Source organism: Pituophis catenifer, unplaced genomic scaffold, assembly GCF_029215685.1.
Source record: "Pituophis catenifer annectens isolate HBS135680 unplaced genomic scaffold, rPitCat1.0.hap2 SCAF_3, whole genome shotgun sequence".
Classification (NCBI taxonomy): Eukaryota; Metazoa; Chordata; class Lepidosauria; order Squamata; family Colubridae; genus Pituophis; species Pituophis catenifer.
This window is the reverse complement of record NW_027256883.1, coordinates 23,680,900-23,705,505: the sequence shown is the minus strand read 5'-3', so window position 1 is coordinate 23,705,505 and position 24,606 is coordinate 23,680,900. Positions and strand designations below refer to the sequence as shown.

The window sequence follows — 24,606 nt, the reverse complement described above, 5'->3', positions numbered from 1 at the left end:
ATTCACCAATGTGTACAATAGTGGGTTAATAGTTTAACTCAGTGCCATAATAAGAACACTATTAAACTGAACAAGACTATGTGGTTGTAGTACTAACCTATATATTTATTTTCTTGTGGCAGATGTAAATCTGAATTCAGAGGGAAATCAGTGTTCCACAACTTGCTCCAATATGGGTCAATGTCTGTGAATGTAACACAACTCAGAATGAACACTTTAGTAGAGAATACCTCAAGATAAGAATTAGCCTTAGATTCTGTGCTGCACAGAATTTAGCTTAAATTAGACTCAAGCAATCTTCCAGTTTTCTTAATTTTAATTCTATAAGCTTTTTAAATTGTGCATACAACCCTCCCTCTCAGAGGGCAGCTAGATGCTTTTAATACCAGAAACACCACAGGAAAAGAAGGAAGCTGTCAACTTTGTTTCCCAAATCTCAAAACTTTTACTTTAATTTCTTTATTTATAATAATTATTCTTTAATTGCTTTAATTTTGTTATTTAATCATAATTTGTGATTTTGTTCCTGTGTTTACTTACTCTTGAACCCTTGACTTTTGGATTGGGTGACTACTAGACTCAGCACTCTGGCTTATGGATCATATTTGGATCACTCTCTTGCTGCTTAAACTTCAAACAGACTTATTCCGATAAGCTCTCTTTGCGCAGACTCTGATTTATGGTATTGTCTACTGTTATCTGCTTAACACCACAGAAACTGTGCCTGCATGTGCATGTTTGCAAACTGAGACAGGACACAGTCAGCATGGCCAATGCCACAAGACAGCAAGAGCTACCATGCTCCACGCCATAGGAATAAAATGAAAACTCTGAATTTTGAATTCTGCAGGGAAATTCTTGTAACTTGTAAACAATTCGTATGGAAGTTAATGCAGCAATTTGTACCATTAATAACATCTTTGCTCCAAGATGTTTTGAAGCAGATTTTTACAAACCAGTAATAACACAAATGGCCACTTTACCTAACATACAATATTGTGTCCCAAACCACTTTTCTTTCTTGGAGCATTGTCCCTCGTGGGAAGGAGATAAGAGGAAGATGTTTACTTTTTCAGGAGTGAGATGATTAAGGGCATCAGCAATGATCTGCAAATATAATAGATAAAAGAATAACTCAATCCATTCTCTATTAGTCAATTTTTCATAAAAGTTGCCTCTTTGTTCTTAAACGGACTTTTTTAAAAAAATGCCATGACATAAGAATTATTATGGGAGATGGAGGATGGGATATTATCAATCCACTGAAACTCACTGGCTGATTGGTTAGGAATCTGATTGTATTTACATACACAATAGAAATTAAAATCTTATATTGCCACTAGAGCTACACTTTAAAGAAGCTTCACTACATTTTGGATCAGGAAATGTACACAAATATTCTAACTAAGCAAAACACTTCTTGAACTTAGCATTAATGTTTCTAGAGCAGACTCCTCAGCTGAAGCCATCTAGATGCCTTCAATGTACAAAATTTAGATTTCTGAGCTATCATAAGCTTTTATAGAATTCTAAGAGTTGCAATCATATATCTGGATGGTGCCAGAGTGGAAAAGGTGATTCTAGAGTGATTTTCCTTTCACTTTTTTTCCAGACACATGTGGGCTCCACTTACTTCAGCATTATATTCCATCAGTAGTTGATCTCCTGTTAGTAGGTCTTCCTTTTCAAAGATGTGCATATTTTCACATATATTTTCCACAAACTCAATTGGGTCTGTCTGGAGATATGGAAAACACGATGAAGAAATAATAAAAGTCAGAAGATTAGAGTTTCTTAAAACGTAGTCTTGAAACACAGCACAATTCACAAGGCTTAGAATCATTTGAATTCCATTATCTAAAATAATGTGCCAATATTTCCAGTGAGACTGCAGGCATATTGGAAACTGGAAGCAAACGTATACCTGTTCCTGGAAACAAAATTCATTAGCTTCAATCTTCTGAATCTCTTCCCATATTCTGCAAAACAAAAAGTTGTGTCACATAGAACAGCTGTTCCCCATCTCGGTATCCTTGAATTGTTTGGCCTACAATCTCAAACATTCTCAACAGTAGTTGTAGCGGTTATGCTATTCTTGGACCTTAAATCTACACATCAGAAAGATACAGGTAATCCTTGAACATGCCCACAATTGAGCCCAAAATTTCTGTTGCTAAGTGAGATAGTTGTTTAAGTAATTTTACTCCATTTTACTATCTTTCTTGCCCCTGTTGTTAAGTGAATCACAGCAGTTTATTAAGATACTAACATGGTTGTTAAATGAATCTGGCTTCCCCATTGCCCTTCAGAAGGCCACAAAAGGTGAACGTGGCATACTGCAATTGTCATAAACATGAACCAGTTGCCAAGTGTCTGAATTTTGATCATGTGACCATGGAGATGCTGCAATGGTCATAAGTGTGAAAAACGGTCATAAATCACTTTTTTCAGTGTCATTGTAAGTTTGAGCAGTCACTAAACAAATGGTTGTAATTCAAGGATTACCTGTATACAGGCTGGGACTGGTTGAAACGGAAGGCCATTTTTCTACACTACTATTCATAACTTGAATCATCAGGTGTTAGAAAATTACGTAGAAAGTGTGAGCTCAAAATAAACAAAAATTAAAGCCTGCTTTTCATGACTGCAGAAGAAAAACACCTTCATTCTGGGTGCACTGAATATGCATGAGAGAAAGAAAGAGGGGTTATCATGACAGATTACAATCTTGGCCAATGAATGTTTAATTTATTGACTGTACAAGCCTCACTTGTTAAGACTGAGTTATGGACTCTCCAAAGTTATGGGCTCTCCAAATAAATCTGCGTATTTTCTGAATTACCAAGTTGGCATTCAAACCAACTTTTCACATACTAAGATTTGCTATCATTATGTTTCCCTAGATATATAACCTAGAAGACAAAGAAATGCCCAAATTTTGAGCACTGTGAAATGTTCCCCAAAGTTCTCAATGCTAGATAATATAGTACTTTGGAGGAGCTAAGATCCAGTAGAAAGTGTATCGGAGTCATGACATATTGATTACACCCCCTTGTTTTAGATAGGTAAGTCCTCAATTTTTCACAAAGGTGCTTTTTCAAGAGGCAATTGGACTTTCTTATTTTTCTTTGAAGACGTTTCGCTTCTCAGAAGCTTCTTCAGCTCTGACTGGATGGTGGGGAATGGAAGGATTTATTTGCGTTCTTTTAGAGAGTCGTTGAGGTCATTTGGACCTCACACTTAGCTCACACTTTAGCTTTTTCCTCAGGGTTACCTGAGTAGTGCAAATGAGTGAGGTGCCTTCTTAGAACTACTGAAAGCACTGTGTTGTGTAGCTCATTTTGAGCTACACAACTTACAATCACATTTGGGACCAGAATTTCCATTGCTAAGCAAGGCAGTTGTTGAGTGAATCATGCCTGATTTTATGACCTTTTTTCCCAGTTTATTAAGTGAATCACACAGTAATTAAATGAATCCAGCTTTCCCCATATGACTTCCTTTCAGAAGCTAGCTGGGAACGTCACAAACAGCAATCACATGATCCCAAGCCACTGCAATCATTATAAATACATGTTGGTTGCCAACACCTGAAATTTGATCATGTGACTGTGGGCAGTGGTGGGATTCAGCCGGTTCTGTCCAAAGCAGTAGCGGCGACTGAGGGAGGCTCTGCCCACCTGCCCGGATGTAATGAGTGACTACTGTGCATGGGAAGAAGGCTCTGCGCATGCACATAGGCCAGTGGCGGGTTGCCCCCGGTTCGCACTGGTTCTATAGAATTGGTAGTAAAACTGGAGGGAGGCTCTGCCCACCGACCCTGATGTTATCAAAGTGCTTCTGCGTGAACGAAGCGAGCGCGCGCATGGCCCCACTGCAAACCAGTAGTAAAGGTAAGTAGAACCCACCCCTGGCATAGGCTCTCACATCTGCGAACCGGTAGGGAAGGTAAGTGAATTCCACCTCTGACTGTGGGGATGTTATGACAGTCTTAAGTGCTAGAACCAGTCATAAGCCACCTTTACCCATGTCTTTGTAACATCAAATGGTCACTGTTATAAGCTGAGGACTATATGTATTCTTTCTATCTGTCACTTTTGTAGGATATGAGAAATAGAGACATACATTATGGTTTTGAACAGATGACTAACACCTACATCAAATAAAATTTCACTTTTGTTGGAAGGAATGCCTTTTAGAGATCTATTCCTTATTAATATGAAATATTATATAATTATTTATATAGCATTGTTTATAACTGCTGTCAAAGAGATTATCCTGCACATTTCAAACACTATTACTGCATATCTTGCATATGTTGATTTGATTCGATATATAAAACATGATGATTTGATCTGAAGATTAATATGTTTAATATGCATTCTTAAATCTTTGTTATTTACAGCATCAGTTACAATATGTACTGAAAATGTATTAAACACAAAATAAGAAATGACTAGCAAAGTCATAACATTTTAAAAAATATGTAAATACCTTTTCTCTGGCCCATTTTTTTGCAACATCTTTAAATACTGAAATATAAGATGAATAACCTGAAGATAAAGAAATGGATGCAGTTATTTTTGAGGCATATTTGACTACAAAACAGGGCAGCATTCACAACTAATAAGCCAGGATTAATCTTCTAGACAAACAAAAAAAAAAAACCCATACTTTAGCCATAACATCTGATAATTTCTGATATCCTATGGTTCTGGCATCCCCAATCAGAAATTATTTTCTCCATAAGCATTATCTCACTTAGCAATGATTGGTAGTACAAATGGACTAAGAATCTTTTCTCTGAGATTTTAGATATTTTTAGTATGGATGGTAGTGTGCTTTGATGATATGCCCAATAATGGGTTAATTCTACAGTTGGAAAAGAAAAATATTATTTTGTGGGATTTTTGTCTGGACCCTATGGAATTTTCATGAATTCATTTATGGCTCCAACAGATCATAAGTATAGACTATTGATGAAGACTTATGTTATGGAGGATCTAGTAACCGGAACTGATTTCAGATGAATTGTCCATTTCCTCTCCTTCATTACTGATAAATATCTCTACATCTTCAACAAAAATAGTCTTACTCAATTATTCCCAAAAGTGTAACTAGTTGCAAAATAAGAATCTTCACTCCTTGCTTCATCTTCTGTAATATTGTCCAACACTAAAGCATTTATAAATCTCTATTAAATGCAATTTACACTTGAAGATGACAGAACATCACAAACATTTGGAATCTAACCCATTGTATAAAGAAAATAAATACTAATCTTCTGTTCCTTTTCAAGTTATTTCATTGATCTTTGTGGAATTTACAATACAATAGTATATGGGAATAATAATAGTAATAATTGACCTCATAGAAATATTTAAGGCCTTCATCTGTCAAAGTCACTGAAATGCTGAAGATGGAATAGGTAGAGTTTTGTTCGAATCCTGTCTCACCATTTCCTCCATATAAGGCAAGAGCCCAAAACCTATTGTGAAGGTAAAGCTGTGATTAAAGTAAGTAAGTAAATATTCGAATTGTAAATAGTGAACATTAACTAAACATTTAATCAGGTTATATTCCTAAAAGTGGGTTCTTGCAAAGTATGTTTTCAAAAATATAAATATCGAATAACAGAATTGGAAGAGACCTTGAAAGTTTTCTAGTCCAATCCCCTGCTTAGGCAGAAAACCCTATACCATTTCAGGCAAATGGTTATCCAATCTCTTCTTAAAAACTTCCAGTGTTGGAGCATTTACAACTTTTGGAGGCAAGTTGTTCCACTGATTAATTGTTCTAACTGTCAGGATATTTCTCCTTAGTTCTAGGTTGCTTCTTTCCTTGATTAGTTTCCATCCATTGCTTCTTGTCCTGTCTTAAAGTGCTTTGGAGAATAGCTTGACTCCATCTTCTTTGTGGCAACCCCTGAGATATTGTAACACTGCTATCATGTCTCCCCTACTCCTTCTTTTCATCAAACTAGACATATCCAATTCCAGCAACTGTTCTTTATATGTTTTAGCCTCCAGTCCCCTAATCATCTTTGTTGCTCTTCTCTGCACTCTTTCTAGAGTCTCAACATCTTTTTTACATCGTGGTGACCAAAACTGGATGCAGTATTCCAAGTGTGGCTTTACCAAGACATTACAAAGTGGTATTAACACTTCAAGTGATCTTGATTCTATCCCTCTGTTTATGCAGCCTAGAACTGTGTTGGCTTTTTTGGCAGCTGATATGATAAACAATATTGCATGCCCTTTAATATTCTCAAAAAGATACTTATATAGGGACAATTTTACTCCACTCTTACTTTTTATAATATATAAAAATAATTTTATAGTATTTATTTATAATATTTATAATATATAATTTTTAGACATACTTTTTCCTCAGAATGGAGAGCACACTTCCGCTGCCTTCATGTCCTATCAGCCAAGAGATATAATGCAGTGGCTTCACCCTAAAAATTTTGAGGAGAAACATTATGCATCAACTTATTTTAAAAGAGCTTGATTAGAAGAAGGAATGTTTCCTTTATTTATTTATTTAAAAAAAAAACTGTATTACTTTTCTGTACATTCAGTAAATATTACATTATTTCAGATTAGAAGGTCACCTGGAAGTCCAGTCAAATTCTAATCTGTTCTGGTAATCAATGCTATGTTAGGGAGAATTAACACTAAATTTAAAAGCTGTGTCATTTATTATAATTGGAAAATATAATATTTTATTGAGCCACAGTGGCGCAGTGGTTAAAATGCAGCACTGCAGGCTACTTCTGCTGACTGCTGGCTGGCTGCAATTTGGCAGTTCAAATCTCACCAGGCTCAAAGATGACTCAGCCTTCCATCCTTCCGAGGTCGGTAAAATGAGAAGTCAGATTGTTGGGGGCAATAGGCTGAGTCTGCAAACCACTTAGAGGGGGCTGTAAAGCACTGTAAAGTGGTATATAAGTCTAAGTGCTACTGCTATCACTAATATACAGATAGTCCTCAACTTACAACCACAATTGAGCCCAAAATATCATTGCTTAGCAAGGCAGTTGTTAAGTGAGCTGTGCCCCATTTTTATGACATTTTTGCCACAGTTGTTAAACAAATCACTGCAGTTGTTAAGTGAAACATGCAGTCATTAAGCAAATCTGACTTCCCCTGTTAAGTTTGCTTGTTGAAAGCCTGCTGGGAAGGTTACAAATGTTGATCCCATGACCCCAGGACAGTGCAACATTCATAAATACATGCCAGTAGCCAAGGCCCCAAATTTTGATCATCTGACCATAGGGATGCTGCCACAGTTGTTAAGTGTGAAAAATTGGTCACAAATCACATTTTTTTTCAGGGCCGTTGTAATTTGAATGGTCACTAAACGAATGGTTTTGTGTCAAGTACTACTTGTAGACACATATTCAAAGTTATCAATAATTAAAAGCCAGGAGGTTAGGTTTGTTTTTTATAAAACTATATAAAGAGAACGTGATGGTCTCGTCTTGTGCTCTGTTCCCCCACGATTGGGTAGATGCCTCTGGGAAATGTTTTAGGTAATTGTGTGGTAGTAACAATGTTCTGTTGTTCCACAGCAATTTTGTGCCTCTCCCAAAGCCATTGACAATGTCAACAGGACATTGTGAAGTTCTACTTCAGAGTCATCTGGACTGTGGCCATAGAAACATACATACAGTAGTGGCCAAAATTGTGGAAACCTTTTGGGAAAAGTATATTTTTTAAAACTAGCTAATAACATCACTTTTTTTTTTTTTTGGAGCAGTACCCTAAAATTATATATCAATGGAAAGATAATAACCTCTTCGGCTGAAGAGGTTGCAGAAAAAAAAGCTTTTAAAAGCCTCTGACGATCCCAGCTGAGCCGCACGATCATCAGAGGCTTTTATTTTTTACTTTTAAAAGCATTTTTTCGGCGGAAGAGGTTGTAGAAAAAATGCTTTTAAAAGTTTTTTTTTTAAAAAAAAAAGCCTCTGATGAGGTGGGCGGGGTAAGTGAGTGGCAACCGGGCCGGGGCCCAGTTCGGGGGCGTGGCCAGCCAATGTTATTACTGGTTCTCCGAACTACTACAAATTTTTACTACCGGTTCTTGCAAACCTGGAGCAACCCACCACTGGACTGGCTCTACGTGTAGAGTAGTCCTGTGTAAAGGCCTCTTTGAGATGTCTAAAGATAAAATATCCTTAGCAGCAGTGCAGAAGTGGCTTGCATCGTATGAATTTTTAAAAATTATTTAAATGCTAATTAAATTTAAATACAGGCAGTTCTCAACTTACAACAGTTCATTTAGTGACCATTCAAAGTTACAACAGCACTAAAAAAAAGTGACTTATGACCAGTTTTCACACGTTTGTGTGACATTTTTCACACACTTTATGACTTTTGTAGCATCCCCAGGATTATGTGATCAAAATCCAGATGCTTGGCAACTGGTTCATACTTACGGCCATTGCTGTATCCCAAGGTCATATGATCCCCTTTTGCAATCTTTTGACAAGCAAAGTCAATGGGGAAATGAGATTCACTTAACTTATCAACTGCAGTGATTCACTTAACAACTATGGCAAGAAGGGTCATAAAGTGGGGCAAGACTCACTTAGCATATGTCTCACTTAACAACAGAAATGTTGGGCTCCATTGGGGTTGTAAGTCGAGGACTACCTGTATACACCTACATTGAAATAAATGGCTGTCTTACTTGTTAAAGTGTGGCCTGTGGGATGCCATTCAGAAATAATATGTGGCTTTTAGTCTACAAAGCTCATTCTGATGCACAAATGCCATAGACTATAAACTCATCCTGGACCTCATTCCAGAGTGGATATGATTCCTAGTGTGAACAAAACCATCACATCTCCCTTCACATTAGATGTATTCAAAGCCTTGAATGGTGCAACTGCATCTACTCAGTTGTCCCAATGCATTAGAAATATATACTATTTAGAAACAAATAGCCATATTAAACCTCAGAACTATCATGAGACAAAGGCCTTCAGCTAAGAAGACAATGGCAACTCCATCTGTGTAGCTTCTGAGTAAAGAACATGGACATATTCATATAAATCAACAGGATTTGACCTTGGCTCAAGGGGCACTTAATTGACAGAGACTAGTGAAACTATTAGGTCATACAATAATAGGAAAAAGGAACTCATATTCATGGGGTGTTCTAATCAAAAGCAGGAGGCATCTGTCAGTTCTTGAAGGAATTAAGTTAGGACTGCTCAATTTCACAAAAGATCTTCTTAATATCTTATGATGTCTCTACTTATTCTCTTGCCCTTTCCCAAATCATGTTTCCCAATGCATATAATTGCCCTCCAGAGACAGTTGATTAGTGACTTGATTTGGAGTTTATTAATCTATTATTTATTCACTGCATTTAAAATGAACTGCATATTCATTTCACTGGGGCCGTGCATCCTTAAAACCTGTTTATTTTGCATTGGTCAATGACTAATAAAGAATTGAACACAGCTATTCATTATTGCTTTGTATAACAGGTCGGGGAATAGAAGGACTCAAGACAATAGAAAATAATATTCTTAATTAAGTGATGGATGCAGATCTGATTCCTCGTCACTGAAATATATAAATGGAAGATTGTCTAAATTCCACTCCTTACTTGTAATTCTTTTCCTGTGGGGGAAGAGCCCAAGACATGTTCAAAGAATGTATTTCTTTCACTGGAATAACTGAAACAGGATAAAGGGGTTAATATAATATATTCAAAAGGGTGGATACTCTTGAATTTGAAAAAATAGGTAAGAAGCATAGGAAAGGTTATGGGGGAAAGAAAGCCAAAGATCTCTGCTGACCAAGGGATCAAGGATCTTTGGAGACCTCTTACTTCCTAAGAAGAACATTATAGCAAGGTGAAGACCAGTCCTTATATTTGTTAGACAATGAAGACCTTTAAGGAATTTGTTTTTCTCCTGAAGTTGTGCACTGTTGACTTATTGGCCATGCACCACTGTACCAGCTGCTGTTAAATTAGGGCACCACCAAAGACTTGATCCAAAGAGAATGCAAACATCACATTTTAGTTGATAACTGAACTTTAAGAATTTATTTCATTTTTCTCTTCACATCCTTCTCTTTCTTTTTCTACTTTGTTTAAGGCAGGGTTCAACTCTGTTTTCAAATGGCTATTAATACTATAGGACAGGGATGGCGAACCTTTTAGACACCGAGTGCCCAAACTACATACGCGCACATGCCAAAACTGAAAAGTGTGCATGCACGCATGCGTGGACATGCACATGTGAACATGTGCATATGTGGACATGTGCATTCACGGACATGTGTGCATGCGTAGCAGAGACCCGAAGACCAGCTGGCCGGTGGGAGCAGGGCATCCTAACACCGGCAGCATGGAAGAGGTAAGATCTTTTTCTTTCATGAGCTTCTGTTTCATCGTTTGCAGGGAAACTGAAGCTCACAAAAGATCTGACCTGAGGCGACGGCACGCATGCCACCACTAACATGCATGCCATAGGTTCGCCATCATGGCTATAGGAGATGGGATAAAATATAAATGACATGGCTAAATAGTTCTGTCAGGTTTCGATGCTATCTCAAAATAAATGAATTTCCAAACTGCCGATCTTTAAGGAAATTTTCTCTTTATTTGAGCACAGCAATCTGACCCTGGCTCTTTCGCAGTCAGTACTGACCTTTGCCCCCCAATCCCTCCCTTTCCGATCCCCAATTCTCTGCTTCTCATTGGCTATCTTCCAAGTCACTTTCCTGATCCCTTCTTCGTCAGATCACAGGAATGTCTCCCCCCTCTCCCATCTCCGAGGAGACAGAATCTTCAAAGGGATTTAGTAGGCAAAAGTTCAAGCTTCTCCTCTCTTTATATGTCAGTGCTGGGACACTGACAAGTTCAAGTTAATCTAAAAAGTACCATCACCACAATGTATACTCTTGTAAAATATTGTAAAATAACAGCAATATGTCTCACTTCCCCTAAGCCAGGATATCTAAGTCCAAGAGATACATATGGTCTCCAAACTCTGAGTGTACCTCCCAGAGTGACTTGAAAAGTTACTCCCAAATTGTTATTTGTGATGCACAGAAGATGAACTTCATAGACTCATGCAACCCCTTGGCTTTGCAAGCTGTACTGGTTACCACTTGGTTTCCTGGTGCAATACCAAGTGCTAGTTATCCGTTATAAAACCCTTCATGGCTATCTCAAGCACTGTGTCTCCCTTATTATTTTTAACCATCCTGTACAATTTAACAGAGACACATGCTTCATACTTCATCCATTAAGCTATGTCATCTGATGATGCTTGGAATCATGCGTCTATGGAGATTCTCAGTCATCCAAGTCATGGTGGCCCCAAAGATGCTTTTTCAAGAGGCAACTCGACTTCCTTGTTTTCCTTTGAAGACATTTCACTTCTCATCCAAGAAGCTTCTTCAGCTTTCCAGTTGCCTCTTGAAAAAGCCCCTTTGGGACTAGGAAGCATGCATTTCTTTTGTCACAGGGCCTTCCCATTAATATACTGACTCTAAGGTCTGAATTGTCTCGACTTTGCAGGCCTTTAAACATTATTTTTAAAAGTTAACTTTTCCACTAACCTCTGGGATAAATCAGTGATGCATCCATTTCATAGGTATTGTTTGTTTTGGCTGGTGATATGTGTTTTCCCTGATTACACAATGCCTTTTTTTTTAATCGACTTTGCACTTTTAGATACTGTTTTTCATTGTTCACTACACATCATCAATTTTGAGTTGGGGCAGCATTATGAATCAAATTATAAACAAAGAAATAAGCTGCAACTTGGAATGTAAGAAAAAGAAAGAATACAAGTGAAAAAAGGAAGTAAAGAAAAAAATAAATATGCTATGTGACTATGAAAAGAGAGAAGTTTGTAATTCGTCCTTTGGTCTTGTGACTCTAATACATGCAGAGAAGTAAAGTATCGATTTAATTGTCTATGGAGCTTATTAGTCATCCAGGTCATGGTTGTCTCAAAGGTGCTTTTTTCAAAAGGCAACTGGACTTTGTTTTTCCTTGAAGATGTTTTGCTTTTTATTGTTGTGGCCCATTAGCCACTCCCTTAGCCTATTTAAGGAAGGATGATGACTGAGGCAATTTGCAGGGAACAATTTCGTTCACTCTCCTTTGCATCCTGATCTTAGTTCTCTTATCAGCTTCCTGCAAATTGCTTCTGGGCTTTCTGACAACCATAGTAAGATTACGATTATTTATTCTTTGGATTCTTGTAGGCCAGGGGTGGGCAACTATGGCCCTTTTATGACTTGTGGACTTCAACTCCTAGAATTCCTGAGCCAGCCATGTTAGCTCAGGAATTCTGGGAATTGAAGTCCACAAGTCATAAAAGGGCCATAGTTGCCCACCTCTGTTGTAGGCTGTTAAGAAAGTTAATTAACAGCCTTTATTTGAAAAAGACTGATTTAATTTAGTAAACTAAGGTTTGTACAGCTTTGTGTGTGCTGCGTTCTTTGGGGTCCATAGCTGGGGCAGAACACTCATCCAAGAAGCTTCTTCAGTTCTATAGGTTTAATTATAAATAAAAGAGTGAAACTGCAAGTCAGAAAGTAGAACTGGTGTTACTTGAATAGATAATGAGTTCATTGGACAGTTATGCATGTTGTGCTCTACAGGTAGTTCTTGATTTACAACAGTTCATTTAGTTCAAAGTTGTTCAAAGTTACAAAGTTACAACGGCAAAAAATGACATGATCATTTTCACATTTACGACCATTGCAGCATCCTCATGGTCACGTGATCAAAATTCAGACACTGGGCAACTGACCCATATTTATGACAGTTGCAGTGTCCTGGGGTCATGTGATCACCTTTTGCAACGTTCTGACAAGCAAAGTCAATGGGAAAATCAGATTCATTTAATAACTCTATTACTAACTTAACCATTGCAGCAATTCAATTAACAACCGGGGAAAGAAAGGTCGTAAAATGGAGCAAAACTCACCTAACAAATGTTTTGCTTAACAACAGAAATGTTGGGCTCAATTTAGATTGTAAGTCGAAGACTACCTGTTCTGAATAGTGATAAGGAATGAATCATCATGAGGAAAATTCTGAATATTTGAGGGGTTGCCACAGAGAGGAAGGGGACAAGCTATTTTCTAAGGCACCTGAAGGCCAGACAAGCAATAATGGATGGAAACTGATCAAGGAGAGATTCAACCTAGAAATAAGGAGAATTTTTCTGACAGTGAGAATAATCAATCAATGGAACAGTTGCCTTCGGAAGCTGTGGGAGCTTCATCACTGGAGACTTTCAAGAAGAGATAGGACTGCCATTTGTCAGAAATCGTGTAGGGTCTCCTGCTTGGATGGGGGGTTGGACTAGATGACCTACAAGGTCCCTTCCAACTCTGTTAATCTGTCATCTGAATAAATGTGATCTAAAGGAAAAACTTTATTCTACTAGATGACATGTATGGATAGATAGGAATTAGAGAATAGAATATAAACAAAGTGATTGGCTTATTTGGAGATCAAAGAATTAATGAGATTTCTCAGCATTCGCTTAGAATAAAAATCTGTTTTGAATGTTGGTTTATGCAAAAGCTTAAGTAATGAAAACACACAGGAAAAGAATCTAAACGTAAATCATGACTAGGGAAAGCTACAACGATGATGAATGGTTCCGAATATGAAACAGAGCAATTTTTTATTGTGTAACTACTATATACTGGGTAAAGAAGGAAATGAAGTAGAAGGAGATATACAATATGAAAGAAACTAGTATGAGAATAGTACGATTGTATGAACAGAAAGTCCACATCATATTTGAAATAGTATCAGAACATAGATGAATCTCCCAGTGGGGCAAATAGAAAACAGATGTAAGAAAAGAAAATGTAGGATTCAGCCAAAAAGTGAATAGTGTAATTAGCAGGTTAAATTACATTTCACTTTTGTTGTGGCATCACTGAATGTTTTAACCTCGCCCTGTCAACTGTTGATCATGTAAATCCCAGAATGTTAATCAAAAACTCAGTGTATCCACTAAATATAAAGGTGCACATCTCCCTGTGTAACGCTGCATTTTAAGAGTATAAATATATACTATATGGTGGTCAGCTGTTGATCAATCTTTTTTTTAAAAAAACCTTATGAGAAGCATTCATACTATGATGTCAGTATTGTGAATACAAAATAGTCATAGGTGGAAGGCAATTACTTGTCTATAATAGGGGTCTCCAACCTTGGCCACTTTAAGACTTGTGGACTTCAACTCCCAGAATTCTGGAGACCCCTGGTCAATAACATATCTTTCAACACCTGATAAGCTGTGAGTGCAGTTCCCAAGATTTCTTTCTGGAAATCATGCTGGCTGGGGAGTCTAGGAGGTGATGTCCCCACACATTTGGCAGGAGCGGGGCTGAAGAAAGATTAGTTTGAAGTGACATAGTAACATCATAGCTGAGGCAAAATGAGAAATTCTTATTCAGATCTTTATTCGCCTATCTCTTATGCCTGTATTTCTTGAAGAACCTCTCAGGGGTCTGCAAAATCAAAATTATTTGCCAGATATGGAAAATTTTGGAAAAAATGTAAAGCAATGACACTTTCCCCATTTTTTTTTTTTGTTAAAAAGTATATGGCTTTTTCATCAAAAACATTTTATTTATGTTAATATTGAATGGGTTTAATACAGGGGTGAAATGCTCCCGATTCAGACCGGCGAGTAGGTAGTGATGGCGGCGGGCACTTCGGAGAACTGGTAGCAAAAATCCCTGCCCCCGCCCCCCATGCCCAGCTGAGCCGCGCGATCATCAGAGCCCTTTTTTTCTTTTAAATGGCTCTGACGATCCAAGCTCTGATGATCCTAGCTGAGTTGCCTGCCGATCAGGCAACTCAGCTGGGATCGTCAGAGCCTTTTGAAAGCATTTTTTTACATGGGTTTACATGTAAAAAATGGTTTTAAAAGTAAAAAAAAAAAAAGGCCACGCCCACCCATTCACATTACCCCACCACCACCACCAAGCCACGCCCACAGAACTGGTAGCAACAAATTTTAGATTTCACCCCTGTTTTAATATTGTTATTCCTATGTGATTCAATCAGCAGCCTGTGAATATAATGAACATTCCATTTTAATGTTTAATATGATAAACATCAATAAAAATAACCCCTACACTCAAAAGCTCTTTTGGGTTCCTCAAAGTTAGAAATGATCCTAAGTGTGTACTTCTTAAGAAACACCGTGTTACGCTATACCAGAAAATGATATTTTGATGCACAATTTCCATCCAGATTCCCCAACTTTAAAAAAATCTGAATCACATCTACTTACTTTTGTAAACCTTGTGAAATTCCGGTGTATCAAAAGGATTCATCAGGTGACTAAAATCCGGTCTGGGCAACCCACTTAAAAAACAAACAATCAAGGAGCATTTTATTTAAGGTTTAAAGTTTAAACTCTACCGCCATCTCATCTCTCTGGTGTTCCTATACAAACCCTGGCACTGTAGAAAACCAAAAATCTCTTAATATAAGACCTCTATGATCCCATAACTGAGTTATGATACTGCCATTCTTTAGACATTTATCTTTGAGTCTACTCCTGAGTTTTGGTGTCTACTCCGATTTATATCTCCTGTGGCAAGACCTACTTTTACTGGGAAAACTTATTGCGTATCAGCCTACATCAGCTTTGTTAGCTAATTCAGAATGGAACTTGTTGCCCTAACATCTGGATATTATATTTGGCAAGAACCCAGGAGTCCCAACCTCCTGTGCAAGAGCCTGTGGGAATATTGTAGGACTGCTTTGCTCCTCTCCTATCAAACATTTCTTTTTTTCAACTAAATAATGATGTGTTCCCCCAGAAAGTTTTCTGTACTTAATCAGCATGAAGTTTAAACATGATCTGCAAGGGGGCTACTCTTGGACAGCATTGTAATTTCTCATATTTGCTTTTTGAAGTACCTCACTGGAGCTTTGTTCAATGTGTAAACCTAGGCTGAATCACACACAGTCTTTCATGCTGCAAACTGCTCAGATTTGCTTCCAAATGACATGGTTGGCCAAAATAATAATAATAATAATAATTAAATAATTTCCTGATCTATTTATGGGCTCTCTGAGGTTCCCTAAATAGGCCATTGATGTCCAGTGGCTCTATGGCAATTTTCAAGTATTACTTAAAACTATGCTAATTTTTAAATGACTGCATTCGGAATCTGAGCAATTTAATGTTTTTCTATGCGCTTATGCAGGGGTTTGGGAGAGCCTCTAGCTAAGATTCTGTGCAGTTTAGAGAACCTTCAAATCCTACTCCTGGCTGGCCCCGCCCACCCCACCTCGCCCCTCCCAGGAGTCCCCACATGGCCTATTTTAGATGCAAGTAAGTGCAGGGCACGCACGGAGGCTTGGGGAGGGTGAAAAATGGGCCTACTAGAAGTTCAGGAAAGCCAGAAACTGGCCTGTTTCCAGCTTCCAAAGGGCCTCTGGAACCTGGGAAGGCCGTTTTCACCCTCCCGGAGGCTCAAGGAAAGCCTCCGGAGCCTGGGGAGGGCAAAAATGCCCCCCCACCATGGTGCAGGAGGCTGACTAGGCCATGCCCACCATAGCCACACACCACTCAGCAAACGGGCAGAGAACCCCTTGCTAAAATTTTTGAAGCCCACCCCTGCACTTATGTATAGATCTACTCCTTACAGCAATATAAAGAGATATGTGGAATTCCACATATCCCCAACCTCCAATCTTTAGACTGAAAAATCATTTTTTTTCAACTTCTGATAAAGTTCCCTAAATTATTGCGAAAGAGGTTTTTAGAAAGACTGACTCCTCGCATTCAACTGTACCCATCCTCAGAATTCCCTGACATTAATAGGGGAACTGTCAGCTGTGATCTAACAAAGAATGTGTGTTTTGGTTGTGGTTTTACATCTATGCATCTTTTTCCTGGAGAAGATCCAGGGATGATTTTTAGATAAGCAATAGGATTTTGCTTCTCTGGCTCTTTGACAGTTTTATGCTTTTGACTGAGCTTGATATTGCTTTCTTTAGTTTTAAATGAATTTCATTTTGTTCCTTTTGGAGGACCTGGAAAGAGGAATATTATTGAGTTTATAAAAAGTCATAAATGAGCCCAGAGCTTGTGGCAGAAGAGAAGTCATAGATGTGTTTGTCCCATTTCTCCTATAAATGCATTTTTTAGAGTTCATTTTATAGTTTAGCAAGTGAATACTTGAAGAGGAAGAGTCCTCTGCCTGCCAATAAATAGGGTACTTTTACCATATTTTGATTTGGTTTTCTTTGGGAACCAAACGAATAGTACAATATATTACCATAGTTAATTAATATATTACCGTTTTGGTTCCTAACCTGCATTAATTGATTAGTATCCAGATCAGAAATTCAGTTCAAAACTTTGAATTGAATGGATTTTTGAAATTGAATTAGTGAACTAACTCAGATGTCTCCAAATTGATTTTGATAATTTTGGATACTTTTGCTTATAAACAGAATTGTTTTCCCAGTTTTGAATTCAAAAATATTAATCAAACCATGTCATTGTGATCTGAACATTCTAATTGAATCAAATTAGTTTTCTAAATAAATTTAAATTATCAGATTGATCCATTTTCAAAACGGAATTAATGGTTAAAAATTGGTTTGTGCATGCTTTTGATATTAAGTTCCAAATATTGACTGCACTTCTGTTTGCACAAACCTCAAAATACACATTTATATAAAATCATGTATATGTTTTAAAATGGGCAGATAAGTAAACCTAATACTGACAAATAAAGGCAACCTTAAAAGAAATCCTGAACCTTCAGTTTCCATAACCTAAAGTTAAGGTTTCCTTGTCCAATCCTGTTCAATTCTAGGGGATGGTGCTCATTTCCATTTCTTGGCCATGGGAGCCAATGTTGTCCGAAGACTTTTTCCAAAGGTGCATGGAAGTCTGTTACCTTCCCACAGAAGTGGTACCTATTAATCTATTTCCATTTGCATGCTTTCAAACTTTTAGGTGGGCAAGAGCTGGGATATGGAAAGGGAGCTCAACCTGTTGTGTGATGCTCAGGTCTTGAACCCAGGTGTCACCTTTCCAGCTGAACCACTGTGCCTCTTCCATAATCTATCTACAAATCTCAAATCTTTAATTTTATAAAATAAAATTTAAAACTTCATAAAATAGAAAATTTCCTATTATTTATAGTCCCACACCATTCATCTTTTTAAAGCAGAAGAAGCATGTTATAGTTATACTTCTGGAATGTATAGTTATGTTTATGGAAGTTTTATAATTTAACCAGAATACTTCAGTTATTGGGTGAATTAGAAATTTTAAGATTAAGAATAACATTAACAGAGTATATTCTTTCACACTGCAACTTCTAATGGAACATATGGCATATAGAAAACATTTAGCTCTTCCAGGGAAAAAAAGAAAAAAGATAAACTCACTTATTTGGGATGTATGAGAAAATTTCGGTCACCCATTTTTGCAAAGTATCCAGGGTTTCTAATCAGAAGAATATTTAAAAAGGAAAAGAATCATAACATGTAGAAAATATAGAGAATAAGAGGGAATTGACAACTGCCATGAAAAAATGAACTATATATTGTAAGCATGTATCAAATTTCTATGCATGTTTCAAAGTCTTCAAATGGCAGTTGTGCATTTAATCAAAGATGGAATTTCCTATAGCTTAGTGACTAACTATGAACCCACAAAAGAAGTACACAATATTCTTCCTTTCAACTCTATTTTTGACAGGAACCAGAATCTTTTGATACTGGGACTCTAATTTTTTTTTTTTTTTTGCAGCAAGGATAAAAAATGTGCATACTAACCAAATTTCAGTAGTGCAATTTTTAAAGAAAAGGTTAAGGTGAAGAATCGGAATGGAGACCTCTGACAAATAAATCTCTCCCACAGTCATTCTTAGCAGCTGATAAACCCCTGAAATCTTCCTTCAAATTGGCCTGAATAACATTGCAGTTAAAACTTCACATTTAATTCTTCATGCAAAGCATCACATTCTGGGCAATGATGCTAAATAATTTGGTGGTCCATGCCAGTTGAGATGTCCTACACCCTCCATCAAGTGTGCTTAAAAGTCACTCCTTACTAAATGCAAAAAACTCAATTTGCTGTATTAAGGAAACATTTGCACAGAATCAACCACCAGTGATTCTTCCGATTAATTGGAATTAGAATTAATTCACTAACCTTGATATGCTCTAGTGCAGGGATGTCAAACTCACGGCTCGTGGGCCAGATGCATCATGCGCCGGCCACCCCCATCGCTAGTTTAGCAAAGGGGAAAAACATTGTGATACATCATGTGACGACAATGTGATGCTGCGAGTTTGACACCCGTGCTCTAGTGTAATTGTATGTGGGAATGAACTGATGGCAGGAAAAGATGCTGCCTGGAGAATGACCAGATAAGGAAGCGGCAAAGGGAGAGCATTGAACTGCAAAACAGGCAGAGACAGAAACTTAGAAAGGATCCTCCTTAATTTATGAGGCTATAAAAATGGTAGGAGATTTGTACTTTCAGACTTGCAAGATTCTGTTAATGTAGCCTTACAATAAAGTAGAATTACCTCATCTTGTTGTATTTCCTGTCTGGTCCAACTAGGAAGGTGGGCATTTAGCTTGGTCAACCAGGGATCATATTTTTCAGTCCCCCACAAAGGGGGATTGGAAGCCTATCACTTCCACATTACTTTCTGCCTTTTTTTTTTTTTTTGGTCCATAAGAATCACAGTATTTGAAGGACATTATTCATTTCTCACTGCTTTTTGCCCTGTTTTGCCTCCTTATGTGGCCATTTATCCATGAGGGTAAAAACCAAAACAACTTCTGTGGTAGAAAGCTTAAGGAGGCCCTTTTAGAATACAGTATTTCCATGTTTAGTGTCATACAAAAACAATTGAAGGGACAGTTAACTATTAGATAAATCAGGGGTGTCAAACTGGTGGCCTGTGGGCCGGATGCATCACAGGAATTGTCCTTCCGTAGCATTAATCAACTCTTTGGGAGGTGGTAAGCAACAAAATATTTATTTTATCCATTTACTTAGCTGAACCTATATGTTCCTCTACCTGCCTGCCTGCCTGCCTATCATTTATCTATTATATATGATCTATCTATCTATCTATCTATCTATCTATCTATCTATCTATCTATCTATCTATCCATCCATCCATCCATCCATCCATCCATCCAGCTATCTACTGTCATAATTATGTGTAGATTCTACCTCTAGACTGGACAACCAGATTCATGTAGTGAGCTGAGTAGTATCGTTTTCTGAAATCCCTCAGTCTTGCGTAGGTATCAATTCCTTTCTTTTTTGGCGCATATTTCAGTGTCTCTGCATTACCTGTATAGTTCATGAAGAAGAGATTTTCTTACTAACATTAGTATCAATTTTCCTATTGTCTTGTATTTTAGTTGTAAATGTTTTCTCTGCGACAAACCAGGTTTTGTTTAACTTAAAATAGCCCAATAATACCAACTAAACAGTTTTTAACACAGATGCTTTCTTCTATGCTTCTATTATACTCAGGGGTGGGCTTCAAAAATTTTAGCAAGGGGTTCTCTGCCCGGTTGCTGGGTAGGCGTGGCCATGGTGGGTGTGGCCCAGGGGTGAGTTCTAATTTTTTTATTACCAGTTCTGTGGGCATGGCTTATTTTGTGGACATGTCTTGATGTTCATGTGACAATTATTTAGGATTTAGCAGAGATACTGGTCTACCAGGCTGTACCGATCTACCCATTTATTTTTGCAGGTACTGGTCTACCCATTTATTTTTGCAGGCACTGATCTACTCATGTATTTTTGCAGGCACTGGTCTACTCATGTATTTTTGCAGGCACTGATCTACTCATGTATTTTTGCAGGCACCGGTCTACTCATTTGTTTTCTTTTAACACTGATCAGCTGTAGGATGGCCCTTTGAAGCCCCGCGGCAAGAGTTTAAACAGTTTTTTCCCCTCTAGCCATCAGCTGGAACTCAGGGGGCAGCAATAGATTGGGGGTGGAGCCAAATAAAAGGTAAGAATAATGCGGGGGGTGGGAGGGTGGGGGGGCAGAACCGCTACTGGCTTGGCAGAACTGGGCCAAACCAGGAGGAACCCACCACTGGTGTGGCCTAGTAGGCTTCCTGCACCGTGGTGGGGAGGCATTTTTGCCCTCCCTGGGCTCCGGAGGCTTTCCTCGAGGAGGGCGAAAATGGCCTCCCCAGGCTCTGGAGGTCCTCTGGAGGCCGGAAATGGGCCCATTTATGCCCTTCCCGAGCCTGCCTCCATGCCCTGCACTTACCTGCATCCAAAACAGGCCATGTGGGGACTCCTGGGAGGGATGGGGTGGGGCCAGCCAGGAGTGGGATTTGGGGTTTTCTCAAACCCCTGCGAACCCCCAGCAGCCCACCCCGATTATACTGCATAAAATACTTTTTTTAGAGTAAAGAGCAAAAAGAGATACTAGAAGAATGATTTTGGAAAGTTACAAATAGACTAAAGGTGCAGATGGCTTTGAAGAAAGATTCTAATATTGTGCGAAAAAGCTGTTGTTTTTGAATGGGACTTCGAATGTTGGACACTAAAGGGAATCATAAGGAATTAACAATTAAAATTAATGGAGAAGAATAGTTATATTTAATTTATTAATACAGAATGGAGCAAAATACTTTAACATTAAGGAGTTTTTTAAACAAATAACTCAGGCTGCCATTATAGATAGACTGTGTTTAAAAAATAATTTGGAAGAGGAACAAATTTTATTGAACAAAGAGACTGAACTCAACTGAATGATAGGCTACAATGATAATATGGAGAAAAATGCTATTCTGGATATAAAAATGAAACCATCAGATATCTTAATAATTAAAAGTGATGCACAAATAACATGCCACAAGAGTGACCTGGATAATTTTCCTATATTGGATTTACCAAAAAAAAAAAAAAAAAAAAAGACTTCTTAAAGTTTTAAGGAACTTTGTGAAAACAGACCAAAAAAAGTTTAAAAAATCATTTTCTAGGACATTATTTGACTGGACTAAAGGTTAAGATTGTTAGAAGTAAAAGGAAGGAATGTAATATTGGTTTACTTGATTAGATATGTTGTTATCCCTGGCAATCCTGAATAGACTTTTGCTGATGAGGACTGACAAAGCTTTAATGATTTGTTTATAGGTAAGAGATGGGATATTGGAAGAGGAGAATATTTGTTGTACTTAAGAGAAAGTTATGTCAATAAAATTGTTTATACTTGTGATGAGGGGGGAAGTCATTATATATATATAATGTTTTCTTTTTCGTTACTATATTTTTCTTTTTTTTATTTCTTCCCTATTTTCTTTCTTTCTTTTTTTCTTTCCTGCACTTTTTTCTTTTTAGTCTTTTTATTCGTTTTTTAATTCTTTTTTACCTCTTTAATTGTAATTTTAATAAAATTACTATAAAAATGAAACGTGTCACGAAATCAAACAACTGGTTGATTTTGTCCTATGGTAGCCTAGTTTTAGGAATGCAGATGCTGGGATTGAATTTGGGGACTTCTGCAGAAAGAGGATGTTTTTGCATCACTAAGCTACAACCTGGCTTTTTCCTTCCTTATTTTAATGTAGCTTGGATGATAATTGAATGTCAAGCAAATACTTTTAAGAACCTGTAATTAAATACCTTGACAACTCTATGATTGGAGAGAAACATAGTTAAACAATTTAGATAGATAGATTAGTGCAGCAGAATGTGGTAGATTGCAGGAAAGAGCATTTGATTTAATAATGTAATTTTAATAGTAGTTTAAGACTGATTGGGTAGATGCAGGGGTGACATTGTAATATAATTTTAATCATATTTAATTTGTATCTCAAATTATTGTATTCTATTCTGATTTCATTTTAGATCATATTTTACTCTAATTTTAAAATGAACACATTTTAAATCGTGTTTTATTCCTATTCCAATTTCATTTTAAATTGTTTCTACCAAACTTTTGTAATAATAGTTTCTGGAGCTCTGCACTTTGATATGGCCCAAGGGCTAATCAATAAATAAAGATTGATTGATAGATAGATAGAATTCTTTATTGGCCAAGTGTGATTGGACACACAAGGAATTTGTCTTGGTGCATACACTCTCAGTGTATATAAAAGAAAAGATACATTTGTCAAGAATCATAAGGTACAACACTTAATGATAGTCATAGGGAACAAATAAGCAATCAAATCATATTAGGAAACAGTCAATATAAATCGTAAGGATACTAGCAACAAGGTTACAGTCATACAGTCATAAGTGGGAGGAGATGGGTGATAGGAACAATGAGAAGCTTAATAGTAATGCAGACTTAGTAACTAGTTTGACAGTGTTGAGGGACTTATTTGTTTAGCAGAGTGATAACGTTTGGGGAAAAACTGTTCTTGTGTCTAGTTGTTCTGGTGTGCAGTGCTCTATAGTATTGTTTTGAGGGTAGGAGTTGAAACATGATTTACTAATCATGGTTATTTGAAGAAGTCACAATTAGCCAGGTTTTACAAATAAAGGTAAGAAACATGCTTTAAGAACCACAATACCTGAGTTTGTCACATCACAATACAATAAACAATACAATGAAAACTAAATTTAGGGGTTTAAATTTTAAGGGGGGGGAGGAACTATAGTTTTCTCATACAATTATTCTCTCTAATTCTAAGAAACCAATATTACCCTTCATCTTAACTTCTCATCGTCCTATTATTTATTAGTTCAATTTATATGCCGCCTTGAGTCTCTGGAGAAAGGCGGCATATAAATTGAACTAATAAATAATAGTAGGATAAGAAGTTAAGATGAAGAGTAATATTGGTTTCTTAGAATTAGGGAGAATAATTGATATGAGAAAATTTATATATAAAATGGTGTTAAAATGGTGTTAAAGATAAACAAAAAGCTGTATAAATCTAGAACCGAGCCAATATTCTGTTCAGAAAATATGCATTGTATGCTTGTTTGTGTGTTTAAAAAAAAACTTTATTAAAAAAAACAATACAATAAACATAGAATTGTTCTAGGCAATCTATTTTCCCAATCTATATTAACATCATGACTTCAAGACTTATCATAACTTTTGGGATTACTACTTTCCTAAGTCTACAGGAATGAGAGGCAAAACTATATCTTAAATCCAGCACTTCATGTACATGGGTTGTTCCTTAACCAAAAACTAAATCACTCAAAAGCTAAAAGAGGACTATGAACAAATGTAAGATGAATATACAAATACCTTCTATGAACAAATGTAAGATGAATATATTGACCTGATTGTTTCTACAAGACTATCATATATCACATCAGACTTAACCATGTCTTGAAGAACACAAGATTGTTGCAGCATACAAAGCTTCTGTCATAAAGCTTGTTTGAAGAATGGCATACCCACAACTTTAAAAGTAAAGAAAATATATTACATAAAGTTTCTATTGAATACAAGTTCCATTAAAGCCCATCGGCTTCCATCTCAGTATACTTCACTTACCCCAAAAGAATTTTCTCATAGGATGTCCCGGTTTTGCAAGACTTCCAAGCAGGAGTTCTCTTCTGTTAGCATCAGAGGGTTTTGCAATCTGATATTC

General features: G+C 37.1%; 1 protein-coding gene across 1 annotated transcript in view; it reads right to left on the bottom strand.

The window, feature by feature from the left end:
* The window catches only part of LOC139315659 (nardilysin-like), a 57,125-nt gene that overhangs the window by 22,162 nt on the left and 10,357 nt on the right, over positions 1–24,606 (bottom strand). The window contains exons 6-17 of the mRNA XM_070942062.1: positions 24,510–24,605; positions 20,247–20,369; positions 18,439–18,496; positions 15,311–15,384; positions 9,625–9,694; positions 6,383–6,460; positions 5,368–5,488; positions 4,495–4,553; positions 1,925–1,979; positions 1,634–1,738; positions 984–1,107; positions 98–184 (exon numbers count right to left, since the gene is read on the bottom strand). Coding sequence (XP_070798163.1) covers positions 98–184; positions 984–1,107; positions 1,634–1,738; positions 1,925–1,979; positions 4,495–4,553; positions 5,368–5,488; positions 6,383–6,460; positions 9,625–9,694; positions 15,311–15,384; positions 18,439–18,496; positions 20,247–20,369; positions 24,510–24,605 — 1,050 coding nt within the window. The remainder of the gene's footprint in view (positions 1–97; positions 185–983; positions 1,108–1,633; positions 1,739–1,924; positions 1,980–4,494; positions 4,554–5,367; positions 5,489–6,382; positions 6,461–9,624; positions 9,695–15,310; positions 15,385–18,438; positions 18,497–20,246; positions 20,370–24,509; position 24,606) is intronic.